Source organism: Vipera berus (genome assembly GCF_964194415.1).
Source record: "Vipera berus genome assembly, chromosome: 6".
NCBI lineage: Eukaryota > Metazoa > Chordata > Lepidosauria > Squamata > Viperidae > Vipera > Vipera berus.
Window position 1 is genome coordinate 37,432,972 of NC_138208.1, and position 21,802 is coordinate 37,454,773.

The following is a 21,802-nucleotide window of genomic DNA, read 5'->3' on the forward strand; positions in this document are numbered from 1 at the left end:
CTCTGTTCCTAAACGCTAAAGCTGTTGCACATACAAAATGGAGGAGCTCTGATCAACTATCACAGCCACCATTTTGACAGTTTTGCTGTACTGTTGTCCGTGGATGCCCCCACTAATTTAATTTAATTTAATTTATTAATATTTCTATACCGCCCTTCTCCCGAAGGACTCAGGGTGGTGTACAGGGCAAGAATAAAACACAGAAATTTACAAAAGATAAAAGGTAATTAAATACATGCCCAATTAAAAAATACAATTAATACATACTAAAAAACCCCAATAAAAATAGTAAAAAACCCCACCAATCCCCCCTCAGGCCAGGCCGGCTTGCTCGAACAAGTATGTTTTCAGATCGCGGCGAAAGGAGCGAAGATCGGGCGCCGTCCGGAGCTCAACCGGTAACTGGTTCCATAGCTCCGGGGCGCCCACAGAGAAGGATCTCCCCCTGGGGGCCACCAGTCGACATTCTCTGACCGGTGGCACCCTGAGGAGGCCCTCTCTGTGGGAACGCACAGGGCGGAGGGAAGTAGACACTAAATGCAAGCATGGGATAAATATGAGCCTGGTTTATTCTCAATCTTTTAAGTGGCCAAAAACTGCTAGCAAAAGTGGCATTTGATCACAAGGCAAGGAGGCATCGAGAAATCTTTCCCCTTTTGCATTTGAGCATCCAAGAAGGGACAGGAAAGGAGAAAGGGAAAGAGGAAAGACAAAGAAGGAAAGAGGGGAAGAGAGCAAGGAAGGAAAAGAAGGAAAGAGGGGAAGAAAGAAAAAGGAAAGGAGAATGAAAAGAAGGAAGGAAGGAAGGAAGGAAGGAAGGAAGGAAGGAAGGAAGGAAGGAAGGAAGGAAGGAAGGAAGGAAGGAAAGAAGGAAGGTTATAATGAGAGGGAGACAGGGTCTGAGGGAAGTCCTGCCATAGCACTTGGCCATGACCAGCCCTGCTGCCCTTTTGCCATCCCCTTGACCCCTCCTCCTGACTCTCCTGGTGGTTGCCGAGGATGCTTTGTTTACAAAGCTGGGTCTCCTCTCATGGAGAAGGATTTGGCTTCCCTCTGGACCACACATTTTGCCCTCCCACACACACCTTGAGCAACCTGGCCAAGGAGAGAGAGTCAAGCAGCACCAGCAGCAACAAACTTGAGGAGAAGGTAAGCGCAGCCAGAGGCCTCCTTGGGGAAGGCTGTGCTGAGTTGGAAGTCAATGCCTTTTCTTTTTTCCTTCTCCCCCTTTTTTTCTTTTTTCTTTCACCCTTCGCTCACAAAAGCACCTCTGTCTCTCTCACACACATTCTCCCAGAAAGCCTTTCCTGTTTCTCTCACATTCTCCCAGAAAGCCTTTCCTCCATCTCTCACACATTTCTCCCAGAAACTTTCCTCCATCTCTCACATTTCTCCCATAAAGCCTTTCCTCCATCTTTCCCACACACTTCTCCCAGAAAGCTGGGCTCCAGCTGATTGGTGCTTCTGGGGGGCTCAGAGGAAGTGCCAGGATCAGCGCCTGGCTCAAGCTGATTGGCGCTTCTTCGGGGCTCAGCAGAAGCGCCTATCAGCTGTAGCTGCGTGCACTGATCCTGGGGCTCCTGCCCAGCTAGCTCACTCACTCGCCCTTCTGAAAGCACGCCGCTCACTAAACAGGCCAGTTACTCATGTGCCCTTCCCCAAAAAACACGCCGCTCACTAAACAGGCCACTCAATCACTCACCCTTCCTCCGAAAACAGGCTGCTCACTCTGTCTCTCCTCACTGCTTTGGTAAGAAAAGCCTCTTCTTGCTTTTTCTCTCCCTCTCCCTCCAAAACCTGCCCCTTTTATACTTCTCTTCTCTCCGCCCTCCTCCTCCTCCTCTTCTCTTCCGCATGTGCCAGAAGCTCCATTTACCATGTGGCCAGGTGCGCCGATCCTGGGGCTTCTGCCAAGCTCTGAAGCTCCAACTGATCTCCTCCAGGTCTGTGCAGCACCACTTTAGCTGGTTCTCTCCCCTGCTACATTTGACTAGGGGTCGCCTACCACCTGCCAGGTGCTAAAGTACCAACGGTGGTATGTGTACCACTGGTTGAAAAGCCCTGCTGTAGAGAACCAGTCACAGCAGTTTCTATATGGTTTTGGGTCAATCACAGGCCTCAGCCCAATCTACCTCTCAGGTTTACTGCAATACAGATAAAACAGATGCATGCCACGCTGCCTTGAATTCCTGAAGGCTAGTTGGGATTTTAACATATTGATTATAAGAAAAGTAACAAAATCACATACAACACCCAACCTGGCATATCTCCTTTCCGTGTCCATTCTTGAAAAGAAAATAGAACAATCTGGATGAAATAGAGCCTGCACCAGGACTCTCCCTATTCCCTGACCACAACTCTCAAATTCTCAAAGCAGAAGAAGAGACAAGTGAATGGATATTTTTCCTTATTGTGCCTCCAGGCCAAGTCTTGATAACTGTTGAAAGGCCTATATATGTGACAGCATCACAAGACAGTATTGTCTTTTAACGTAAAAGAAGTAAATGTAAAAATGTTAATCCATTTTAGCAATTTCTTGAGAAATTATTCTGCAAATATCATGGCCAGGTTATCTCAAGAAAGTAGTTTATTCTACTGATTTATTTATTTACTGCTTGGGTGCACATGTTCAGTACAAAAATTCTATGTAGCCAGTATGACCTGGTTTAATGTTGCCTTGCTTCAAGAAAATTTAATCAGGAAAGTAAACATAATAATACTGCGAAACTAAACACCTGATCCTTAATCCTTGGAAATATGAATGTAAAAGAAACCTCTTGTGAAGAAGACATCTAACAACTATCCCCACGACACAGAAACCTACGTTTCTTTTTCTAGAATCAAGAAATCAGTTACATGAAACCATGTTACAAAAATGATATACTGAACTTGTCATTAAGGCCAATTCTCTCATTAGTTATAGGAGTCTGGGAATTAGTAAATATGGGAAAGAATAAAACCCAGTCTTTGGGCCAACTAGTACTGAATATTTTGCTCCTTGTGTTGGGAAACATGAGAGGAAGTACCCCACCTTGCAATTCAGAGATTAATCTAGCCTCCTTAATATCAAAATGATTTGATTGAATACACTGAAATTAAAGCTCCATTCATTCGAGTTCAGATATTCATTACTGAACCACATTTGCCACTATACTGAAGATTTCCTACAGATTTTCTCCAGTCGATAGACTAGTTGCTTCCTTTATCAGTTGCCCAATAGGCAATGTAAACGCCAATGTTTATTACATTGCCTGTTAGAGGAATAATACTTTTTTTGGGAAGAGCCTGAAAGTTGCTCAAAGCTAGTCATGCTGCTTCACTCAACAAAGTTTATGCTGTAGCTTCTGCTGCTCAAGATCCCTGAGCAAACTGGCCAAACAATCTATCTGAGATTGGTTTTACAGTAAACCTGGTGTTCAAGGGTTCCTATTCCCAGTAGGGTCTTTCAAAAGTCACCACTCCTATCACTTTTGATGCAATCATCTCTCATCTGTAGGGTCTATGGGCTATTAGCTTCAGAAAGGAGAGAAACATTCACTGCAGAGGCTGTAATTGGAATTCTGGCTATAGTATTAAAATTATTTAGGTGATCATCTAGCCTTGGAAGATAGCAAGTCAAGATTGGGTAATCTGTAGAATTTATGTGATTAGTTGCTTGTTTCCTCTTCTCTGGCAGAACAGGCCTTTGTGTTCCGACCTATAGACAGGTATTGTAAGTTGTACCCTACAGGATGTGTCTTTATTGAACAGAAACTCCAAATTGTCAGGGATATGCATCACGATTCAGACATCCTTCCTCCATATGTTGAATTGGATCAACATACAGGGATAATATATATAAGGGCCAGCAAGGGGCTATGGTGGTTACCATTATATTTGTGCATAGAGACAGGCCAAATGGAATATATTAGCAATCAGCACCCTCATATTTGAATCTCAAGAACTTTGCTTGTTGGGTGAACTGGAATGCAAAATGTGGCCCAAAGATTAACTCCTCTAAGTTTAGTGAGACTAACATCCTTTTTCTGGATATGTTCCACAATGGATTTCAGGGTTTCCATCTGGAACTTTCAATTCTTAAATGTTCACCTGCTTCAGATGAAAGATGACACATCTATCTTTGTTCTTCTCAGGAAGAATGAAGAATACAGAGTATGAGCCTGAAAACTTTTCATGTTGTGTGTTCATCTACATATTAAGGAAGCAATTTATGGCCTTCAATAATAATTGGTGCTTGGTTAGCTAGGTATGAAATGAATTTATCTTGGAGGACCCATGTATCTGATGTAGTCCTGGGAATCATGTATTTGACATTATATGAATCCTTAACTTCAGACTCAGAAACACCCGTCTTGGCTCCACAATAGGAAGATATACTAAAAATAATTGCTTATTAAAATACATCTCCAGAAATTGATGCCCATGTGTATATGCAAACAAATCAACTTACATACATATGTATGTTTGTTTATCCAGAGCTCAAGTATCTTAGAATATAAGCAAATATTTTTCAATGAGTTTCCAAATGAATAAACTTGAGCATTCATAATATAATCACCATATATACAAACAAATATTTAGCATTAAAAACAAGGTACCTACTTCTACACGTATTAAGAGTTTGGAGGTTTTTTAAACTACTAAAATAGGTACCTGCAACTGCTGTCCATCAAGTTGGGAAGCAATGAATTTAATTTGCTGGGATGGAGGTGGTGGTGGTGGTGGTGGTGGTGGTCCCTGAGACACACTGGATGAAGCCGCTACCTGGACAAGAGGCAGTCCTGAATGAAGATGCATGGGTACTGGTGGAGGAAGATTAAATGGATTGTGTTGAATGTTCATAATAGGAGTAGGAACACCCATTGTATACGGGAAGATACTCATTGGCTGATGCTGTGTGTTTACTGGTGTCATTACATTCATCTGAGGTTGCAACACATTTACTGGTAGCTGAGAACCATCACTTTGTTGGCTGGCTTGGTCTTTGAAGTTTGGATCTATCAGAGAGGAACATACATTTTTAAAAAGCCGGTATACAAAACCATTATCCCTCCCCTCCCAAAAAGCAAAGTGGTAACCATGAACAGAAACTTATATCTGATCTGTCTCTTTCACTCACACTCCCCATATACTATTAAAATTACTGCCAATATATCAAGTGCTTTAACACATTATGGTGAAATATTTTTCATGGGATTTATTGGAGATTCCACACCAAATCACTTACAGATAGTCCTCACTTAATAACTTCACTTGAGTTATTCTATCACCTTGCAATGCAATCATTAAGTGAAACATCACATGATCATGACAACCGTATAGTATCAGTTCCACTGTGATCATTAAGTGCAACATCACATGGCCATGACTTCGATTTTACTGCTACTTTCTCCATTGACTTTCCTTGTTGGAAGTAGGCTGTGAAGCTTGCAAATGGTGATTATGTGACGGCGGGGATGCTGCAAAGGTCATAACTTCAAGGATTGGTTGTACAGCTACTTTTTGAACACTTTTGTAAGTCTGAATGGTTGCTACACAGTGCAGTCATTAACCAAGGACTACCTGTATTAAGCTTCAATCAATAATTCAGATTCACTTTGTTTTGCATGGGACAAATCCAGGATCGGTTAAAATCAGTCTCATTTAATCAAGATTCATTCAAATTTTATGCATATACAAAGGGTTATAATACATGGCTATCAAGGTTTTTAAAGCTGGTATTTGAATATACACATTGAAACTCTAAGAATCAAAACTAGTTTGGGGCAGGAGGTTAGGCAGCTTAGACTCAACTGGAAATTAAGTATCTTAGGGACTTGACAGTTCCGTTGCATCACAAAAGGTAATTAAATTTAAAAAACCCAGCTTTTACACCAAATATCAACAATATATGTGTATACTTACAAATAGGTGTTTGTAAAAACGGGACTTGGGGACTACATGTGGATTTCCACCCAAGAGTTAAGAGGCATAGGAGAAATAAGTACCTTGCTCAGATGCTACTTCTTCTTTTGCCCATGTAGACTGTGGGCTTGAAGAATTTCTGCCTCTTCTTGAATAGTAATTCTGTACATCAGCTGGTAAAGTCTTTCTTACAGCCCAACTTGATGCAGATGTCCACCCAGATCTATCAGCAGGTGTATCAAAAGTGAAATCTTGTTCTGCTTTATGTTTGTATGAGTGATGTTCTGGAAATCTAGAAGTTTCATTGCCAGAACTATTTGCATTCCTTGAGTGGGTTTTCCTATTTTGCCAGCGACTTTCAGCCTGCTCTCCATATGTGAAAGCACCCCTGCCACGGCTGCCTCTGCCACGATTTGAATTCCAACCAGATCCATAATTTCCACTCCGTGAAGCCCCTGAATCATTGTGCCTATTTTCTTCCCATTGTTGATTTTTAAAATTCTCTCGTTCTCTATTCCTTGTTTCTGGAACTGAATTTATTCTTTCCATCACCCAGTCTGGATAATCCTTTCTGTATTGATCAGAAGAACTCTGCATATCTGCCTCTTTATTTACACTATCTCTTTCACTTTTCATACAGTCTGTTTGTTTCTGCTGTTCATTTCTTTTATATCTATCACTTCCTCTGGGGCTTCTCCAATTATCATTCATCCATCTTTCCTTCCATCGAGGTGGTGAATAGCCATCCCTCTCATTTCTAGGGAATGAAGGTCCTTTACTTCTTGGCCTAGATCTGGACCTGGATCGAGATCTTGATCGTGACTGTGACCATCTCCTCCTACTTCTCCCTCTTTCATTATCTCTTCTAAATTCATTTTTATCATTAGCTCTGTCACTACTGGGAGACCTACATTTGTGCCGTGGAGGACATTCCTTAGCTCGCGTCCAAGAACTTATTCCATCTTTGATAGAATCCTTTTTTGGAGAGTTGGTTGGAGAATCCCTTCCTTCTCTTAAATGATCTTTTTTGGGAGAACTTAGCAGTGACTGTTTCTCTTCTTTCAGGTTATCTGTTCTGGGAGAACTGGATGGAGATATTACAGGATCTCTTTTAGGAGATTTGGATAAAGATCTCTGACTTTCTTTGAAAATATCCCTTTTGGGAGATCGAGACGTTCTACCTTGCCCCACAATTTCCCTGTTGGGAGATGGGGATTGAGATCTTTTCCCTTCTCGCTTGGATGGGGACCAAGTGGTTGATGGAGAATGAAACCGTGATCTTCTGGTTCGTGTCTTTTTATCCATGAAACTTTCTTTTGCTTCTTTCTTATCAGGATTTGAAAATGATACAGAATGTTTACTATCATTTTGTAAGAAATTTGCTTTCTGCTCTATATTATCATTTGCTAATGGATGGTCAAACTGAGATGCATTCTGATCAGTATTAAATGAGTCACATTCTATAGATACTATCTCACTGTCACTTTTGTTAAACTGTTTAATATCTTCAGTACATATTTTGGGTGATGTATTAGTTTCAGTTTCTGCTTTATCATTTCCAAAAGATAGATTAAGTTTATTTTCTGAGGAAATATTTATTAATAAATCAGTATTATTTAGATATTCATTGCTTACATATATATTTGGTACTTTTTCTTCAATTTCAACATCTTCCACACCTAAAGAATGCAATGGTATTTCATTTGAGATATTATCTAGTGGCTCCTTGACTATTTCTTCTGCGAACTGAGTTATAGGTTTCTCCAGTATTCCATCTATAGCTGAAGATTCTGCTTTTCTTAATTCATTTGTATGACAAGACACTGATTTATTTGCTATTACTTCAGATTCTAGTTTTTCCTGGAATTCATTTCTAGTACCAGTCAATAATTTATCTGCTACTGCCATAGATTCTGTTCCTCCTAGCAATTCATGTCTAGAAACAGCTGAAATATCTCCTACTATTAACATGCATTCTGTTTTCCCCAATTCTTTCTCTGGACTTTCTATTATTTGATGTGTTACTGCCAGAGATTCCAATTTTGCTGGCAATTCAATGGTGGGGGTACTTAGTTCTGGAGACTGATGAATAAATGTAATATTATCATCGCACAATTGTTCTCCAGAAATATTTAAATGCTGATCTTGCTCAGCATTTTTATAATGTAACTTATTTTCAGTTTCAATATCAACTTTTTCTTCATATTTTTCAGTGTTTCCCTCTAAAGTGAGCAAAGAAGGATCCTCAACACAAAAACCAGGAGCTTTTCCTAAGGCAAGTGAAGGAGGATCTTGAACATAGGAACCAGTTTCTAAGACATCCAACTTATTTTGCCCTTCACAGCAGTGTTCCTTAGGTTCCTTCTTATATGCTACATAAGAGTTTTCTAAACCATTAGAAGAATCAGTGTCAACATCATTTTTGTGAGTAAGGTCAAAGGTGCTATTTTCACTGTCTGCTAAATTGCCTCTGTCTAATAGCAAGGTTATCTCTGTCTCATCAGGTTCATCAAAATCTATATCACTAGATGTTTTTCCATAACGCCCAGAACTTCTTAGTTTCTTTTTAGTCAAAAGTTCCTGCTGTTTAACATTTCTTTTAGCTTTCCGTTTGGGGGTCAATTTCTCCAATTCTGTAAAAGAAACATTCACAAATGAGCTACCATCACCACTGGCCTCATATCCAGAGTTACTGGATTTTGGTGAGCTCTGAGACTGATATGAAGTTTCTGTTTTAATATTTCGGGCAGATCGTCTTCTGGGAGTAGTATCTGAAACCTTCTTTTTTGTTCCTCTTGTGCCAGTAGTACCGGAAGTCTGTTTTTTTTCTTCTCCTTCATGGACACATGTAACAACATGTACTGATTTAGAAGATCCTAATATTTAAAATAAAAACACTCTGTTGTGACAGGGTAAAAACAGTTATTACTTTAGAAATACCAAAAAATTATTCAGTGAGAACAGATTCAATTATTTTATCGCCGTAAGTTTGTCATTTTTTAGAAAAATTATGTTACAGTTTAATGTAGAGTCAACAAATTCAGTTTAGCTGATGCTAACTCCTATCCTTTGAGCTCCTCTCTTAAGTGTAGCAATAGCAATAGCCAGCATATACTGCTCCATACTGCTTTACAGCTCTCTTTGAGCGGTTCAGAGTCAGTATATTGCCCCAACAATCTGGGTCCTCATTTTACTGACCTCGGAAGGATGGGTCAACCTTGCTGGCAGTCAGTAGTTAGCCTGAAATACTGCATTCTAACTGCTGCACCACCACAGTATAAATCAATCACGAATGTAATTGTATAGAAGGTCTGTACTCATTTAGTATAAATCTATCTGAGCAGCTAATGCTAAGTACTTTGCACATTTATGACAAAGTCTTGGACTGTGTCAGGAGTATTCCTAATATCCGAGAACAGCAAAAACCCACAACTTGCTCCCAGGAATTACATGATTCTTCAAATACACTGTATTTGATTCACTCAAGAATCTATTTCGATCAGATGTTCTTGCTTTGACAACATATGGAGATGCAGCCTTTCTTTCCTATGCTTTACTTTTAGAATTAGATGATACTGGGGAGGAGGAAGAATGTGATGGGAGTTAGTTAGACATAACAATATTGTAATAGTGTGTGAAAGCAGGGGCTTTTGAAATAAGAGATGATAAGAAATGGCGGTTTGGAGAACAGGAGGGAAAACCTGCATTTCAAACTAATTGGAGAATACAGGAGGGAAAACCTGCATTTCAAACTAATTGGAGAATGTGATTTATGACTGTTAATTAGAGGACGGAATTGTGTTTGATACTATGTGCTAAGGGGAGGAGAATTCAGATTTTGGCTTCGACCATGTACCTGCCGATGCCATGCTAATTGAATAAAGATTCTTTAAGATAAACAATGCCTCGAAGTTCTTTGAAGTTTCATCTGTCGGAACCATGGCATTCTCCTTTTATCCTTGTGGTGGAAATTCTCCTTCCAGTTATTTGTTATACTTATCTTTTCAACTCCAATTTCAAAAGCTGTTTCTTTCATTCAGCCATTTATTCTCAAATCCCATGGAAAGAACCTCAAACATGTGAAAACACATTTATCTCTATCAATATTGTACTAAATGTATGGTATAGTTGCAAAGTTTTTATTCTTAAAAAGTAGAATATTATCCTCTAGATTCAAAGCTGCATGTTCTGTCCTATCTACTTAAGTTTTCATTCTAATACTTTTCATATTAAAATGTTCACACACGTGCAAAATCATTTAAGCTATTTTTAAATACAAAATATACCATTACAACATACTGCCAAAACATTTTTATAATTCGGCAGCACAGCTATTAGGTGAAGGTGATTTAATTTTTAAAATGAATCTTTGTTTTATATAAACTAAATAAAACTTACAAAAATAATTTACCAAAGTTTTCCAAAGGTGAAGTACTTATTGAAAAAACTGTTTCTAGAACAAGACAAGTTGCTATTTCTGCTTCAGAAGATATGGAAGAAATTCTGTAAAAAATGAATCCACAAAAAGCAAGCATTACATGAAGGGGAAAAAATCTTTAAAGCTTTGCTATGTAGTCAAATTTTTTGCTGGCTTCAAATACTTTGGTATCTGTAAACACATTTGGGAAACACTTCCCCCAAATTAAGAAACCCCTATATTTTATATTCTGATAAATTATGCATTCTTTAGCAATCACCATCTAATCTCCAAAATACCTCTTAACATTGAGTTTATGAAATGTCCTTAAAAACTAGCACTATGTAAATAGAATACAATTCATGTAATTTCCTCTTGCTTCGGTAATGAGTGATATATGGTTATAAACCAAAAAGAAAACAAAACAGCACAGACCTCATTCAGAGGATGAAAAGAAAAATGAAAAGGAACAAAAAGAGTGTGTGTACATTTATGGAAGAAATGCACATATGATTCTTGCTTCTTTTGAAATCAAAAAAAGTTTGTTTCTTCTGAAATTAGTTCTAATTATAGTTAACCAAGGATGGGGGGGGGGGTTGGGGGGAGGGGAATGAATCATACTTAATCAAAACCAAATTTCTAAAGCACTCAGAAACCCAAATATTACAGATGCTATAGATTTATTACTAACTCAAACTTTTTTAATAAGAAGTTTCTAACCAGGTATCAATTTTACCTTGCCACTCTTGCTAATACAGAACAAGACAGCTCCAATTCTCTTCTCTTGTGTCTGATAATTGTGTCAATTTTGTTGATCTCTATACTGGAATAATTGGAAACATTTGATAATAATTCAAACTATAATTCAAATAATTTAAAATAATTACAGGCACTTCATTTTAATGTGCATTTTAATACCACGTATCAAAATTCAAGAGGTCCTACAGTATTACTTTGTCAATAATCTCAAACAATATGTTGAGAGTATTATTTGTACCAACCATATACAAAAGTAACTTTAAGGTAGAGATTCTCAAACTTTCCTAGTTCACAATATTTTAAGTACCTCAGTATTTTTTTCATGGCCCTCCTAGGGGTTCCCAAACTATGTACTCGGGAAGCAAATGAACCATTCTACTTATTAAATACTAAAATAGCATACACTGCTGTTGGATGTTCACTGGGGGCCTGGCTTTGCAGAGTTTGGAAACCAGGGCACTAAGGTTCACTGTACATAAGGTCATGTCATCCTTATGTCCACTGAAACTTTCAATTATTTAAAAATAAAATATCAAAAATACAGATAGTTCTTGCTCAGGAACTGCATTGCATGTTCAGCAACTATTCAAAGTTATGAAGGTGCTAAATGAGAAAACTTATGGCTGGTTCTTGAAATTGCAGATAATTTGGGCTTTTGGTAACTGCCTCTAAATATGACAGTCCTGCAATCACACGATCACAATTTGCAATCTTCTCTGCCAGCTTTCAACAATTAAAATCAATTGGGAAACCAACAGGAACTTGTAAGTTGTAGTCATGTGATGTCATCTTCATGTGCATGATTTGCTTAACTAGAACTGCTGCTGTAAGTTGGTGCTTTTTCACGTTATAACCATGTCTGTTAGTGATGGAGTTGCCAGTCCCAATTACAGTTGTTAATTGAAGATTACCTGTATCATGCACTTAAAAGTTTGCAGATGAACTTTATATAAAATTAAATTTTGTAACAAATTTGCAATTTTATCTTTTAAATAATATCTTCATTTTTTTCAGATTCTTATTTCATTAAAAAGTTTAGAATGTACAAGTTAAATATTCTGGTTTAGAATACTTTTTCTAAGTTTAAAAGACAATGTTGAGTAATTCATGTAACTGTTTATTATAAGTTTAATGTCCTTCTTCTGACTCTTTTGGAAGAATCTGGCCAGGCACTACTGAAGAAAGAATATTTCATTTCTTCATAAGATTAAAAGGAATGTTATATTTTTTTCCTCTCTAGTTACATATGCCATCATTAGCTTTTCCTAATGATGCCCACTTTTGAGTGCATGCTGTGTAGGACTAAATATATCTTACAGCCCAAAATTGGCTATTGCCCCTAATCGAGAATATGCATATCTTATTATATGCATATCTTAATATATCTTACTTATAGCTTCTTACTGACTGGTTCTGTCTACTAAAATCCTATTATGGTTTCACAAGCCTATATTTACAGGTAGTTCTCACTTAACAACCACACATGGATTGGCAACTTCATTGCTAAACAATGTGGTTAAGTGAAACATTATGTGATTGCACCTAATCACCCAATGTCAGTTCTTCTGCAGCTATTAAGTGAATCATTTGTGCTCTTAAGCACATCACATAACCACAACCTGTGACTTCCTACTGGTTTCCCTATTGACTTTGATTGATGGAAGTTAGCTGTGAAGGTTGCAAGTGGTGATCAGTCACCTGAAAATGCTGCAAATGGCATAAACGTGCATCAGTTGCCAAGCACCCAAATCATGTACTCTAAAATTAAAGTCCACATACAAAGTTTATTTTTTTAATCCAACAGAATGTTAGACAGCAAACAGGATAATTATCTAAAGACTGAACAGAAGAAATCTGACAGGGAGAATTGTCTGGCAAAAGAAAAACTGAACCTGAAAATAGGCTAGGTCAAAAACTGTGTGTATGTGTGAGGGCGGTGGGTGGGGAGGAAGCAGAAACCAAACACATTTTCCCAATGGAATTGGGCAGTCATCTGGAATGTTTCTAACTAAATTCCCTTCCTATTTGTTCTTGTGATCCAAAGAGGAGCTATTATTAAGGGTTGGAAAGAATTCCAGAAACCACATTTTTTTATATTGCTTGCTTTCTAATTACCTCTCTATGATAACATATGGCAGTTTGGGAGGAAAGCTAGTAACACAAATTCTCCAAAAAAGCAAAAAAAAACAAACTATACTAGTATTTACAATACTATAAAATTCTGGATAAAAAATAGATTTATACTGACCTTTCATTTTGATAATTAGGAGATACATCAGAGAAACTACTATTAGAAGAAAATCTATTATACCAGTTACTTTTGAAGAATCTGTTCAAGCAGGTCTGTCTTTTAGGCTATAAAATAAAGTTATTTATGTTGGACATCCATCATAGTTTTCCCCCTCAAAATCTAACATACATACAAATAAATCTTTCCAACTTGAGATGGAAAAGTATTTTCTTTATATTGTAGTCATGGAAGTGTATTTGTTTATAAATTGCTCTAATCAAACTAATCTGAGTGGCACACAATTCCCCAAATCTGCACCCTTGTTTAAAAACAAGCACAGATAAATAATCAACAATTGAACTAAAAATCATAAATCCAAATTCACCAGATAAAAACCAGAAACGGAACTATCAAAACCAAAATAACAACTCATCATGCAGAGGAAGAGTTGCAATAACCTCATGTCAAGGCTTAATAGAATAACCAAAAACCAGGAAGGAGGAGGCCATTCAAACATCAAAGGAAAGGAACAGTAACTGAAAAGGCATACTTCTGTATCCCCTTATGGGTGGCAATTCAAGTAACATGAAGAGAAATTGCTGCAGGTCCTGACTTCAAAAGGTATTAAAAATCACAACTAAATCTTGCTCATCAGCTTCATGCAGATGTTAAATAGGAGTAAAACCATCCAGATACTATTGTTCTCCATATATAGACAATTCCCAACATACTCTACCTGCATGAGAGAGCACACATTTTGCACATAAAAGGTATGCAACATATCCTATACATTTAGGTCTGCAAGTGCTACTTGGAAATTCAAGGAGCTGAAACATACTTTATAATTTAGTTAACCAGACTATTCCATCTCTAACGATGGGGGTGAGGTGTTACCCCCCGTTGATAGGGCTCGCAACTTGGGCGTCCTCCTGGATTCACGACTCAATTTTGAAGACCATATAGGAGCTGTGACCAGGGGGGCTTTTGCCCAGGTTCGCCTGGTGCGCCAGTTGCGACCCTATCTGGACCGAGATGCCCTACGCATAGTCACTCATGCGCTCGTAACCTCCCGTTTAGACTACTGCAACGCTCTCTACATGGGGCTGCCCTTGAGGACCACTCGGAGGCTTCAGCTGGTGCAGAATGCGGCCGCGCGAGTTGTGATGGGGGTTTCCCGATACTCCCATGTAACACCTCTACTCTGCGAGCTGCATTGGCTCCCGGTTGCCCTCCGGGTGAGATTCAAGGTGCTGGTGATGACCTATAAAGCCCTAAATGGCTTGGGTCCGGGATATCTGAGGGAACACCTGCTGCCGGCATCAAGCTCCCTTCGTCCAGTGCGCTCCCACAGGGAGGGTCTTCTCAGGGTGCCACTGGTAAGAGATTGCTGGCGGACGACACCCAGGGATAGGGCCTTCTCAGTGGGTGCGCCTGCCCTTTGGAACCAGCTGCCAGTGGAGCTTAGGACTGCCCCCGACCTCCGTTCATTCCGCTGGGACCTGAAGACCTGGCTCTTCGAGCTCTCTGGCCCAGGCTGAGAATTTTAATTTTACTTTTAGTTTTAATTTTAACTGGGGTTTTACTTATGCAGGGACGAATATAATTTTTTTAATCTGTTTTTAACTTTTGTATTTTTGTTTTTAATCACCCTGTAAACCGCCCTGAGTCCTTCGGGAAAGGGCGGTATATAAATGTAATAAAAATAAAATAAATAAATAAATTTCAATTAGTATGGATTTTTTTAAAAAAACCTATCACACCACACTGATGATAAATAGTGATCACAGATATAGGTATTTTTAAATGTACTAAATGTACTAAAACCCATAACTTGAATTCTTCAGTTGCTTTAAATCTTGGTTACATGTATACATATTTCATTTCATGAATGTTAGTTTAATCTTTTCTTAAAGTTCTGAATAATATTTCAGAATTTGAATTATATTTCTGAAATATTATTTATCCTTTTGTAACTGACCATCTGCATAGATCTAACATTTATTATTAATTTTATAGATTATTAACATTATCAGGAAGATGCTGTGGCCTATACAATAACTACACGCAAGCTACAGATTAAGATCTGGATTTAACTATCCCTCTTTCACTAACCAAAAAGCCCTCTCAAGGTAAAATGGCATGGACTTGCTGAATGGCTTGGACTGTGAGTTCAAGATACTGCTTTAACTTGATTTTTGTAGATTTCATTTCTTTCTTCATCACTGTCAAACTGTATGTCAGAATTATCCTGATCTTCTGTGATATATGTTCATCTAGATCTCAAGTTACCAAAGAAAAAGATTTCACTGAACTTATGGGGCTTATTTCTGACCATGCATAAAACTGCAATATTATCAAATAGTTTTTTAATGACAGAATGATACATGACATTGGTTGCTGAACTGCCAGTTATTAAGTTAATGATTAGACATTATCAGCACCAGGAATTCTACAGCACTCAAATTTCAACAACCTTCCAAAACAGCTAACTTTATGCCTCAGATTAAGCAAACAGAATCAATACAGAGAAGAGTGTCTCAATGACATCTAGGCTCTAGGCCACAGAAAATTTTGTTAATTGATAATTTGTTAATTCTTTCCACCCCAATCCAACTCAGTGATGCCCTCAACGTGATGTCCCGTTGCCTGGAGGCGGTTCGGGTTTGGATGGGGAGAAACAGGCTCCGACTCAATCCTGCCAAGACTGAGTGGCTGTGCGTACTGGCATCTCGAGTGAACCATTCTTCTCCATCTTTAATGTTGGGGGGGTGAGGTGTTACCCCCCCGTCCTCCTGGATTCACGGCTCAGTTTGGAAGATCATATAGGAGCCATGACCAGGGGGGCTTTTGCCCAGGTTCGCCTGGTGCGCCAGTTGTGGCCCTATCTGGACTGGGATGCCCTGCGTACAGTCACTCATGCGCTTGTGACCTCCCGGTTAGACTACTGCAATGCTCTCTACATGGGGCTGCCCTTGAGGACCACTCGGAGGCTTCAGCTGGTGCAGAATGCAGCTGCGCGAGTAGTAATGGGAGTTTCCCAATACTCTCATGTAACACCTCTTCTCCGCGAGCTGCATTGGCTTCCAGTTGCCCTCTGGGTGAGATTCAAGGTGCTGGTGATGACCTATAAAGCCCTAAATGGCATGGGTCCGGATTATCTTATGGAGCACCTGCTGCCAGCATCAGCTTCCCATCGTCCTGTGCGCGCCCACAGGGAGGGCCTCCTTAGGGTTCCGCCGGTTAGAGATTGCCAGCGGGTGATTCCCAGGGGGAGGGCGTTCTCTGTGAGTGCGCCTGCCCTTTGGAACGAACTGCCGATGGAGCTTCGGACTGCCCCCGACCTTCGCTCGTTTTGCCGGGACTTAAAAACCTGGTTGTTTGAATTGTCTGGCCTGGAGTGAGGGATTTTAAATTATATTAATTAAATTAAATTAAATTAAATAATTAAATTAAATAAAAAATTAAATTAAATTAAATTAAATTAAATAATTAAATTAAATTAAATAATTAAATTAAATTAAATTAAATTAAATAATTAAATTAAATTAAATTAAATTTAAATTTTTAATGTTATCTTAATTGTGGGCTGTATTGATTTAATTTTATTTTATTCTCTCTTTTGTATTGTTTTTAACTTGCTCTGTGAACCGCCCTGAGTCCTTCGGGAATAGGGCGGTATATAAATTCAATTAATAAATAAATAATAAATAAACAAGCACCTTGAAGTGCAGTCAGAAACATGTTGGTGTCAGTGCAGTTCCTGCAGCAATGGGATTATCTAGAAGCATTTTCAGTAAGCATATGGACTATGGTCTTTGTAGCATTTGAAGCTTCTGAGTGGTCTCCACTCAGTGATCTCCATGGGCTTGCCGATATCAAGCAAATTACACAAATCCATAAGGGAGATATGAAGGACATGTGTGATCACTTTTAGTGTTTCCTGTTCCACATAATAGCATAATTAGTGTACCAACCTAACCTGGCCAAAGGTCCTGCTTGCTATTGCTTTCTAGCAGGTAATGTGAGCCAAGGATGATCCCTAGATTGCAGGTCATCTCTCCATGGGGCAACACATTTTTCAAAGTTAAGATTTCTGAACTCTTTCAAAAGTACCATAAGTTAACTTCACAGTGATTAGTTTAAATGTCAACAAAACTAATCATGCAATTCCTCAAACATATGAAGGAGAAGAAAAACCTATCTAGGAACATATTAAAAGTGAAGGATTTTAAAATGAAATAATTTGAAATCTTCATTATTTTAAATATATAATATGAACAAACCTTATTTTTCTTCACTGAATTTGTAACTTCTTCCTTGTTTGAAGGATCTTTATAATTAAAACAAAAAAAATATTCAACTTTTAAGCCCTAAGGCAAATATAATCAATCCTAATAAATTTTAAAGAAATTCTGTTGCAAGTATTGTTAACTCAACAAGGAAGCTGCAATTCAATAATGCAGCAATTGCAAGGAAAGGTTTCTTCAAGGAAAACTTTCATGTCCTCATCACACAGCATTAAATGCCATAGCATTTAAAACCATAAGAATTCTGCCGGATACCATATAAAACTAACCTAATCCAACAACTTGTTCCCACATTACCAAGGCAGGTATCTATGGCAAGTCCATATGTACAACTTCACATCCAAGTTCCTCAGCAACTGATATTAAGAGGATACTTTTTCAATACTAGAAATGTTACCATTGTGAATGCTAGCTATATATAGAGATATTTGGCATACATTTGTTTAAATTTCTTTTAAAATCAACAAAGTTGGAGTAATTACGTAAACTATGGAATCTGAAGAAGAGCCATTTGTTTTATAACCTCCAATAATTAAAGTTAATTGAATGGCACCAGTCAAATTATGAAAGAAAAACTTTCCCCAAATATCAAATTATGAAAACTTTTCTCTATCTACATCTTACACATTATTCATAATCATATAGCATCTGTACAATTATATATATATTATATATACACACGCGCACACACTGTCCTCCATGCTTTGATTTTTTTAATGTTACAAGGCATAGCTGAACTATAAAAGCTCAAATTAATTTTAATGGAATTAAACAACAAATTAAATGATGTTATGGTACATATTTGACCATTCATTTAAAATTTATCATTAGATAAAGATCTGATCTGCTTCCCATCTAACCCACTGGATTGAAACAAAAGATTTCCTGTTTCTTGAATTTTAATGCAGGAAATAAGTTACAATGCACATTGACAGTATTTTAAAAACCAAATAGGCTTTTTGAATCACGTCTCTCTGCACTTAGATTTGTTAACTGAAGCACAAACACATCCATACATGCAAAAAACAACATTAAAATACTAAAATATGAATATGAGCAGACATGTGAACAAAGGGTTTTGCTTTTGCAAAGGATTTTGTGCGTTGCAGAAATTTGCTCAAGATATGTACTAAACATGAAAGATTAAGCTATAACACAGTCAATTAACATTTCTGTCAACTTTTTGCTTCAATAGGCTAATATAGGAAGACTTTTAGAAATGTTTGAGACAGTGAATTTGGCAAAAAAAACAACCAAATATATTCAAAGCATTCCTCAAAATAGTTTAACTGTGCAAGATAGTTAATTTGTTAGAATAACAAATAGATCCAAAGAATAAATGACAAAGAACAAATGTCAAAATAAGGCTAAGTAGTTGACCAAAATGACTCACTTACTGTATTTTGGATTCCAGCTTTTATAGAGTATTGGCAAAAAATGTTTGACAGCGTTTTTCTGTTTTCTGGGGAAAAAACATATCAAAGATTATTTATAATTACAGTTAATTTTATGTTTTTTAATAATGTATCTGAATGCCTTTAAAAAAATCTGAAGGTATTTTAACAAAACTATAATCCAGAATAATCTAGTCAAAAAAAGAACAATCAGTGACTCACTCTATTAAAAAAACAAGCAAAAAACCTAAATTTGTTCTTCTAAGCAACATGAAGGCTGATAGTACATATAACTAGAAATACAGATATTCCTCAATTAGCATCTGTTCAAAAATACGAACCCCCCCCTCAAAAGTCCTTATGATCTGGTCCCAAAGTTACATATGTTGCAACACCACAGCAGTCATTCACCCACGGAGACCCTGCAACTTGCCCCCTGCCTATTTCCTCCCCATCCTGCCCTGTTGGGTCTCCATAGGCACCGGACCTGCTTTGCTATTCTCCTGGATTCAACTTGCTTCTCCCCACCCCATTTCGCATTACTTACTTACTTTTCAAAGATCTCCAGAGTTCCAGAAGAGGCTGACCCATGTGGTAGAAAAACCAAAGTAATTACTTCAGATGCTGATGAAGCTGTAAGAACATGAGATATAAAGAAAAGAGCTTTGCCAGCATCTGAATAAAAGACTTTGGCTTTTCTGCCATGAAGCCAACGTCCCTTGAGGTCCTGTTTGCTGCTGGGTGGCTGGTTTGAATGAGATGTTTCAGGGATTGGGGTGTGAAGGCAGTGGCAGCAGCCAATCAACATGGAGCTTGTTTCCTTTGTCTCATTGGGCTGAACTGCAAACTCCACGTTGATTGGCTGCTTCATATGTAAAACATATTAAAATTGAAGTATTTCAAATGTGAAAATGTTTTTTACATTGTAAAGATATTTGCATGCGGTACTGCTAACCTTTTGCAAGTTTTCATAGTTATAGGGCAATTCTTGCTCTTATTACAACTCATGATGCCATCTTTTTTGCATATTTGTTGCTTTATTTCAACCTGCAAAGAAGTTAATATTAAAATCAGTACAATAGTTTTCCAATAATTTGTTCTGTTTATTCTTTAGAAATAAATTATGAATGAACTTATAACAATATTCACTTGCTTAAACATTATTTACAAATATTACTATATATTTTCTAAATGAACTTTGAGTCAAGGTAAGAATATATTGTCAATCTCAGAAAAAGAGTAAAGCAAAAACCCTGACATACTGAGTTTCAAAGCAGAAGAGGAAAAAAACAGGTGAGGTTTCATGTGAATTAACACTATAGCTGCTACAACTGCTTTTGTTACTGAAAACAAACACTATAAAAACTAATTTCGTGAAATAATGTCCATAAATCTTGGAACGTACCTTTACAGAATCTTCTGAAGTATTTAGTTTATATACAGCCTTGAACTGTTTACGGTCCACTGGGCACGAAGCCCTTATCTAAAAGATTTAAATTAGTGTTCAAAATTTTAATATGAATTTTTTAAAAATTATAAATACATGTTTTTGTTATAATCCATGAGAGATATAAAACATAAACATGCATCATATTACCCTGGCATCCACTTAGAGTTCTAAGTATTATCATTTATTTATTTTTCACATTTAATTTTTATATACTGTTTTTATATTTTGAAGTTTAATAGTATACCACCCAGAGTCTCTCCTTGATGAAAAGGGATGGTTCACAAATGTAAAAAATAATTATCATTTACATATATTAACATGCAACTTTACATGAATAGACTCCTGCTTCAGTGTCTCAAAAGGTGCTTTTTTCATGAGGCAACTAGACTTTCTCGTTTTTCTTTGAAGATTTTTTCTTCTCATCCAAGAAGCTTCTTCAGCTCGGACTGGACAATGGGGAATGGTAGGATTTATACTCCTTGCAGACAGCTGGTCATTTGTATTGTTTTAGTGAGTCGTTGAAGCCCCTGGAGGTTTATCTGTGTTGTCTGTGTTCTTGGAACTGTAGAAGGCTCAAACCCATTTGCACTACTCAGATGACCCTGACGACACAGATTGTCTTTGGAGACAAACCAGACTTCCTCCCAGCTGGTTCCAGCCTGATTCCAAGGCCGTCATGCTCTGAGAGTGACCTGTTATCTGCCTAGGACCTCAGTATTTTCAAAACATCTTTGCAGCATTATATTGGCTGCAAGTGAACTGGTTGGGGGTTGAGATTTTATTTATTTTTTAATTCCATTTATATCCCGCCCTTCTCCGAAGACTCAGGGCGGCTTACAAGCTTAGCAGTAGCCTTCATTCTATGTATATGCCTGCTTATCAGGGCTTTCACACACACACACAAGCGGCATTATTACAAAGTCAGCTTAATTGCCCCCAACAATCTGGGTCCTCATTTTACCTACCTCGGAAGGATGGAAGGCTGAGTCAACCTTGAGCCTGGTGGGATGCGAACCTGCACTAATTGCAGGCAGCTGGTGTTACTTAAGGAGGCATTAGCCCACTGCTCCACCAAGGCGGAAAACGAAAGACTAGCTTTGTGCTTTGTGCGGGAACTTCAGATTCTGCCTGACTTTCCTACAACCACTTTCCCCCAGTAAAAGTTCTTTTGATTCAACCACCTGGATTCAAGAGTCTTACTTTCCTGGCTTCCGGTTTGCGCTCCCGGCACTGGCGGATGCGCAGGAGAGAATGCTCTCCCCACCATCCAGTTTTTCTCCGTTGAGAGACCCTGAAAAGGGTCGAAAGTTGCCCTGGAAGGGTGACAACGGTGAGGAGGCC

At 38.0% G+C, this 21,802-nt stretch overlaps 2 protein-coding genes across 5 annotated transcripts in view; both read right to left on the reverse strand.

The window, feature by feature from the left end:
- Positions 1-21,802, reverse strand: part of SLC38A1 (solute carrier family 38 member 1) — a 540,785-nt gene that overhangs the window by 332,101 nt on the left and 186,882 nt on the right. The window lies entirely within an intron of this gene.
- SCAF11 (SR-related CTD associated factor 11) overlaps positions 1-21,802 on the reverse strand; it is a 54,659-nt gene that overhangs the window by 15,640 nt on the left and 17,217 nt on the right. For 2 of the 4 annotated variants that reach the window (XM_081330171.1, XM_081330174.1), the window contains 9 exons: positions 20,417-20,494; positions 19,967-20,058; positions 19,015-19,079; positions 17,594-17,640; positions 13,329-13,435; positions 11,058-11,144; positions 10,316-10,407; positions 5,988-8,780; positions 4,654-4,997 (listed from right to left, as the gene is read on the reverse strand). In XM_081330171.1, the coding sequence (XP_081186297.1) occupies positions 4,654-4,997; positions 5,988-8,780; positions 10,316-10,407; positions 11,058-11,144; positions 13,329-13,435; positions 17,594-17,640; positions 19,015-19,079; positions 19,967-20,058; positions 20,417-20,494 (3,705 nt within the window). The remainder of the gene's footprint in view (positions 1-4,653; positions 4,998-5,987; positions 8,781-10,315; positions 10,408-11,057; positions 11,145-13,328; positions 13,436-17,593; positions 17,641-19,014; positions 19,080-19,966; positions 20,059-20,416; positions 20,495-21,802) is intronic. The other 2 variants (XM_081330173.1, XM_081330172.1) reach the window with 2 other exon arrangements.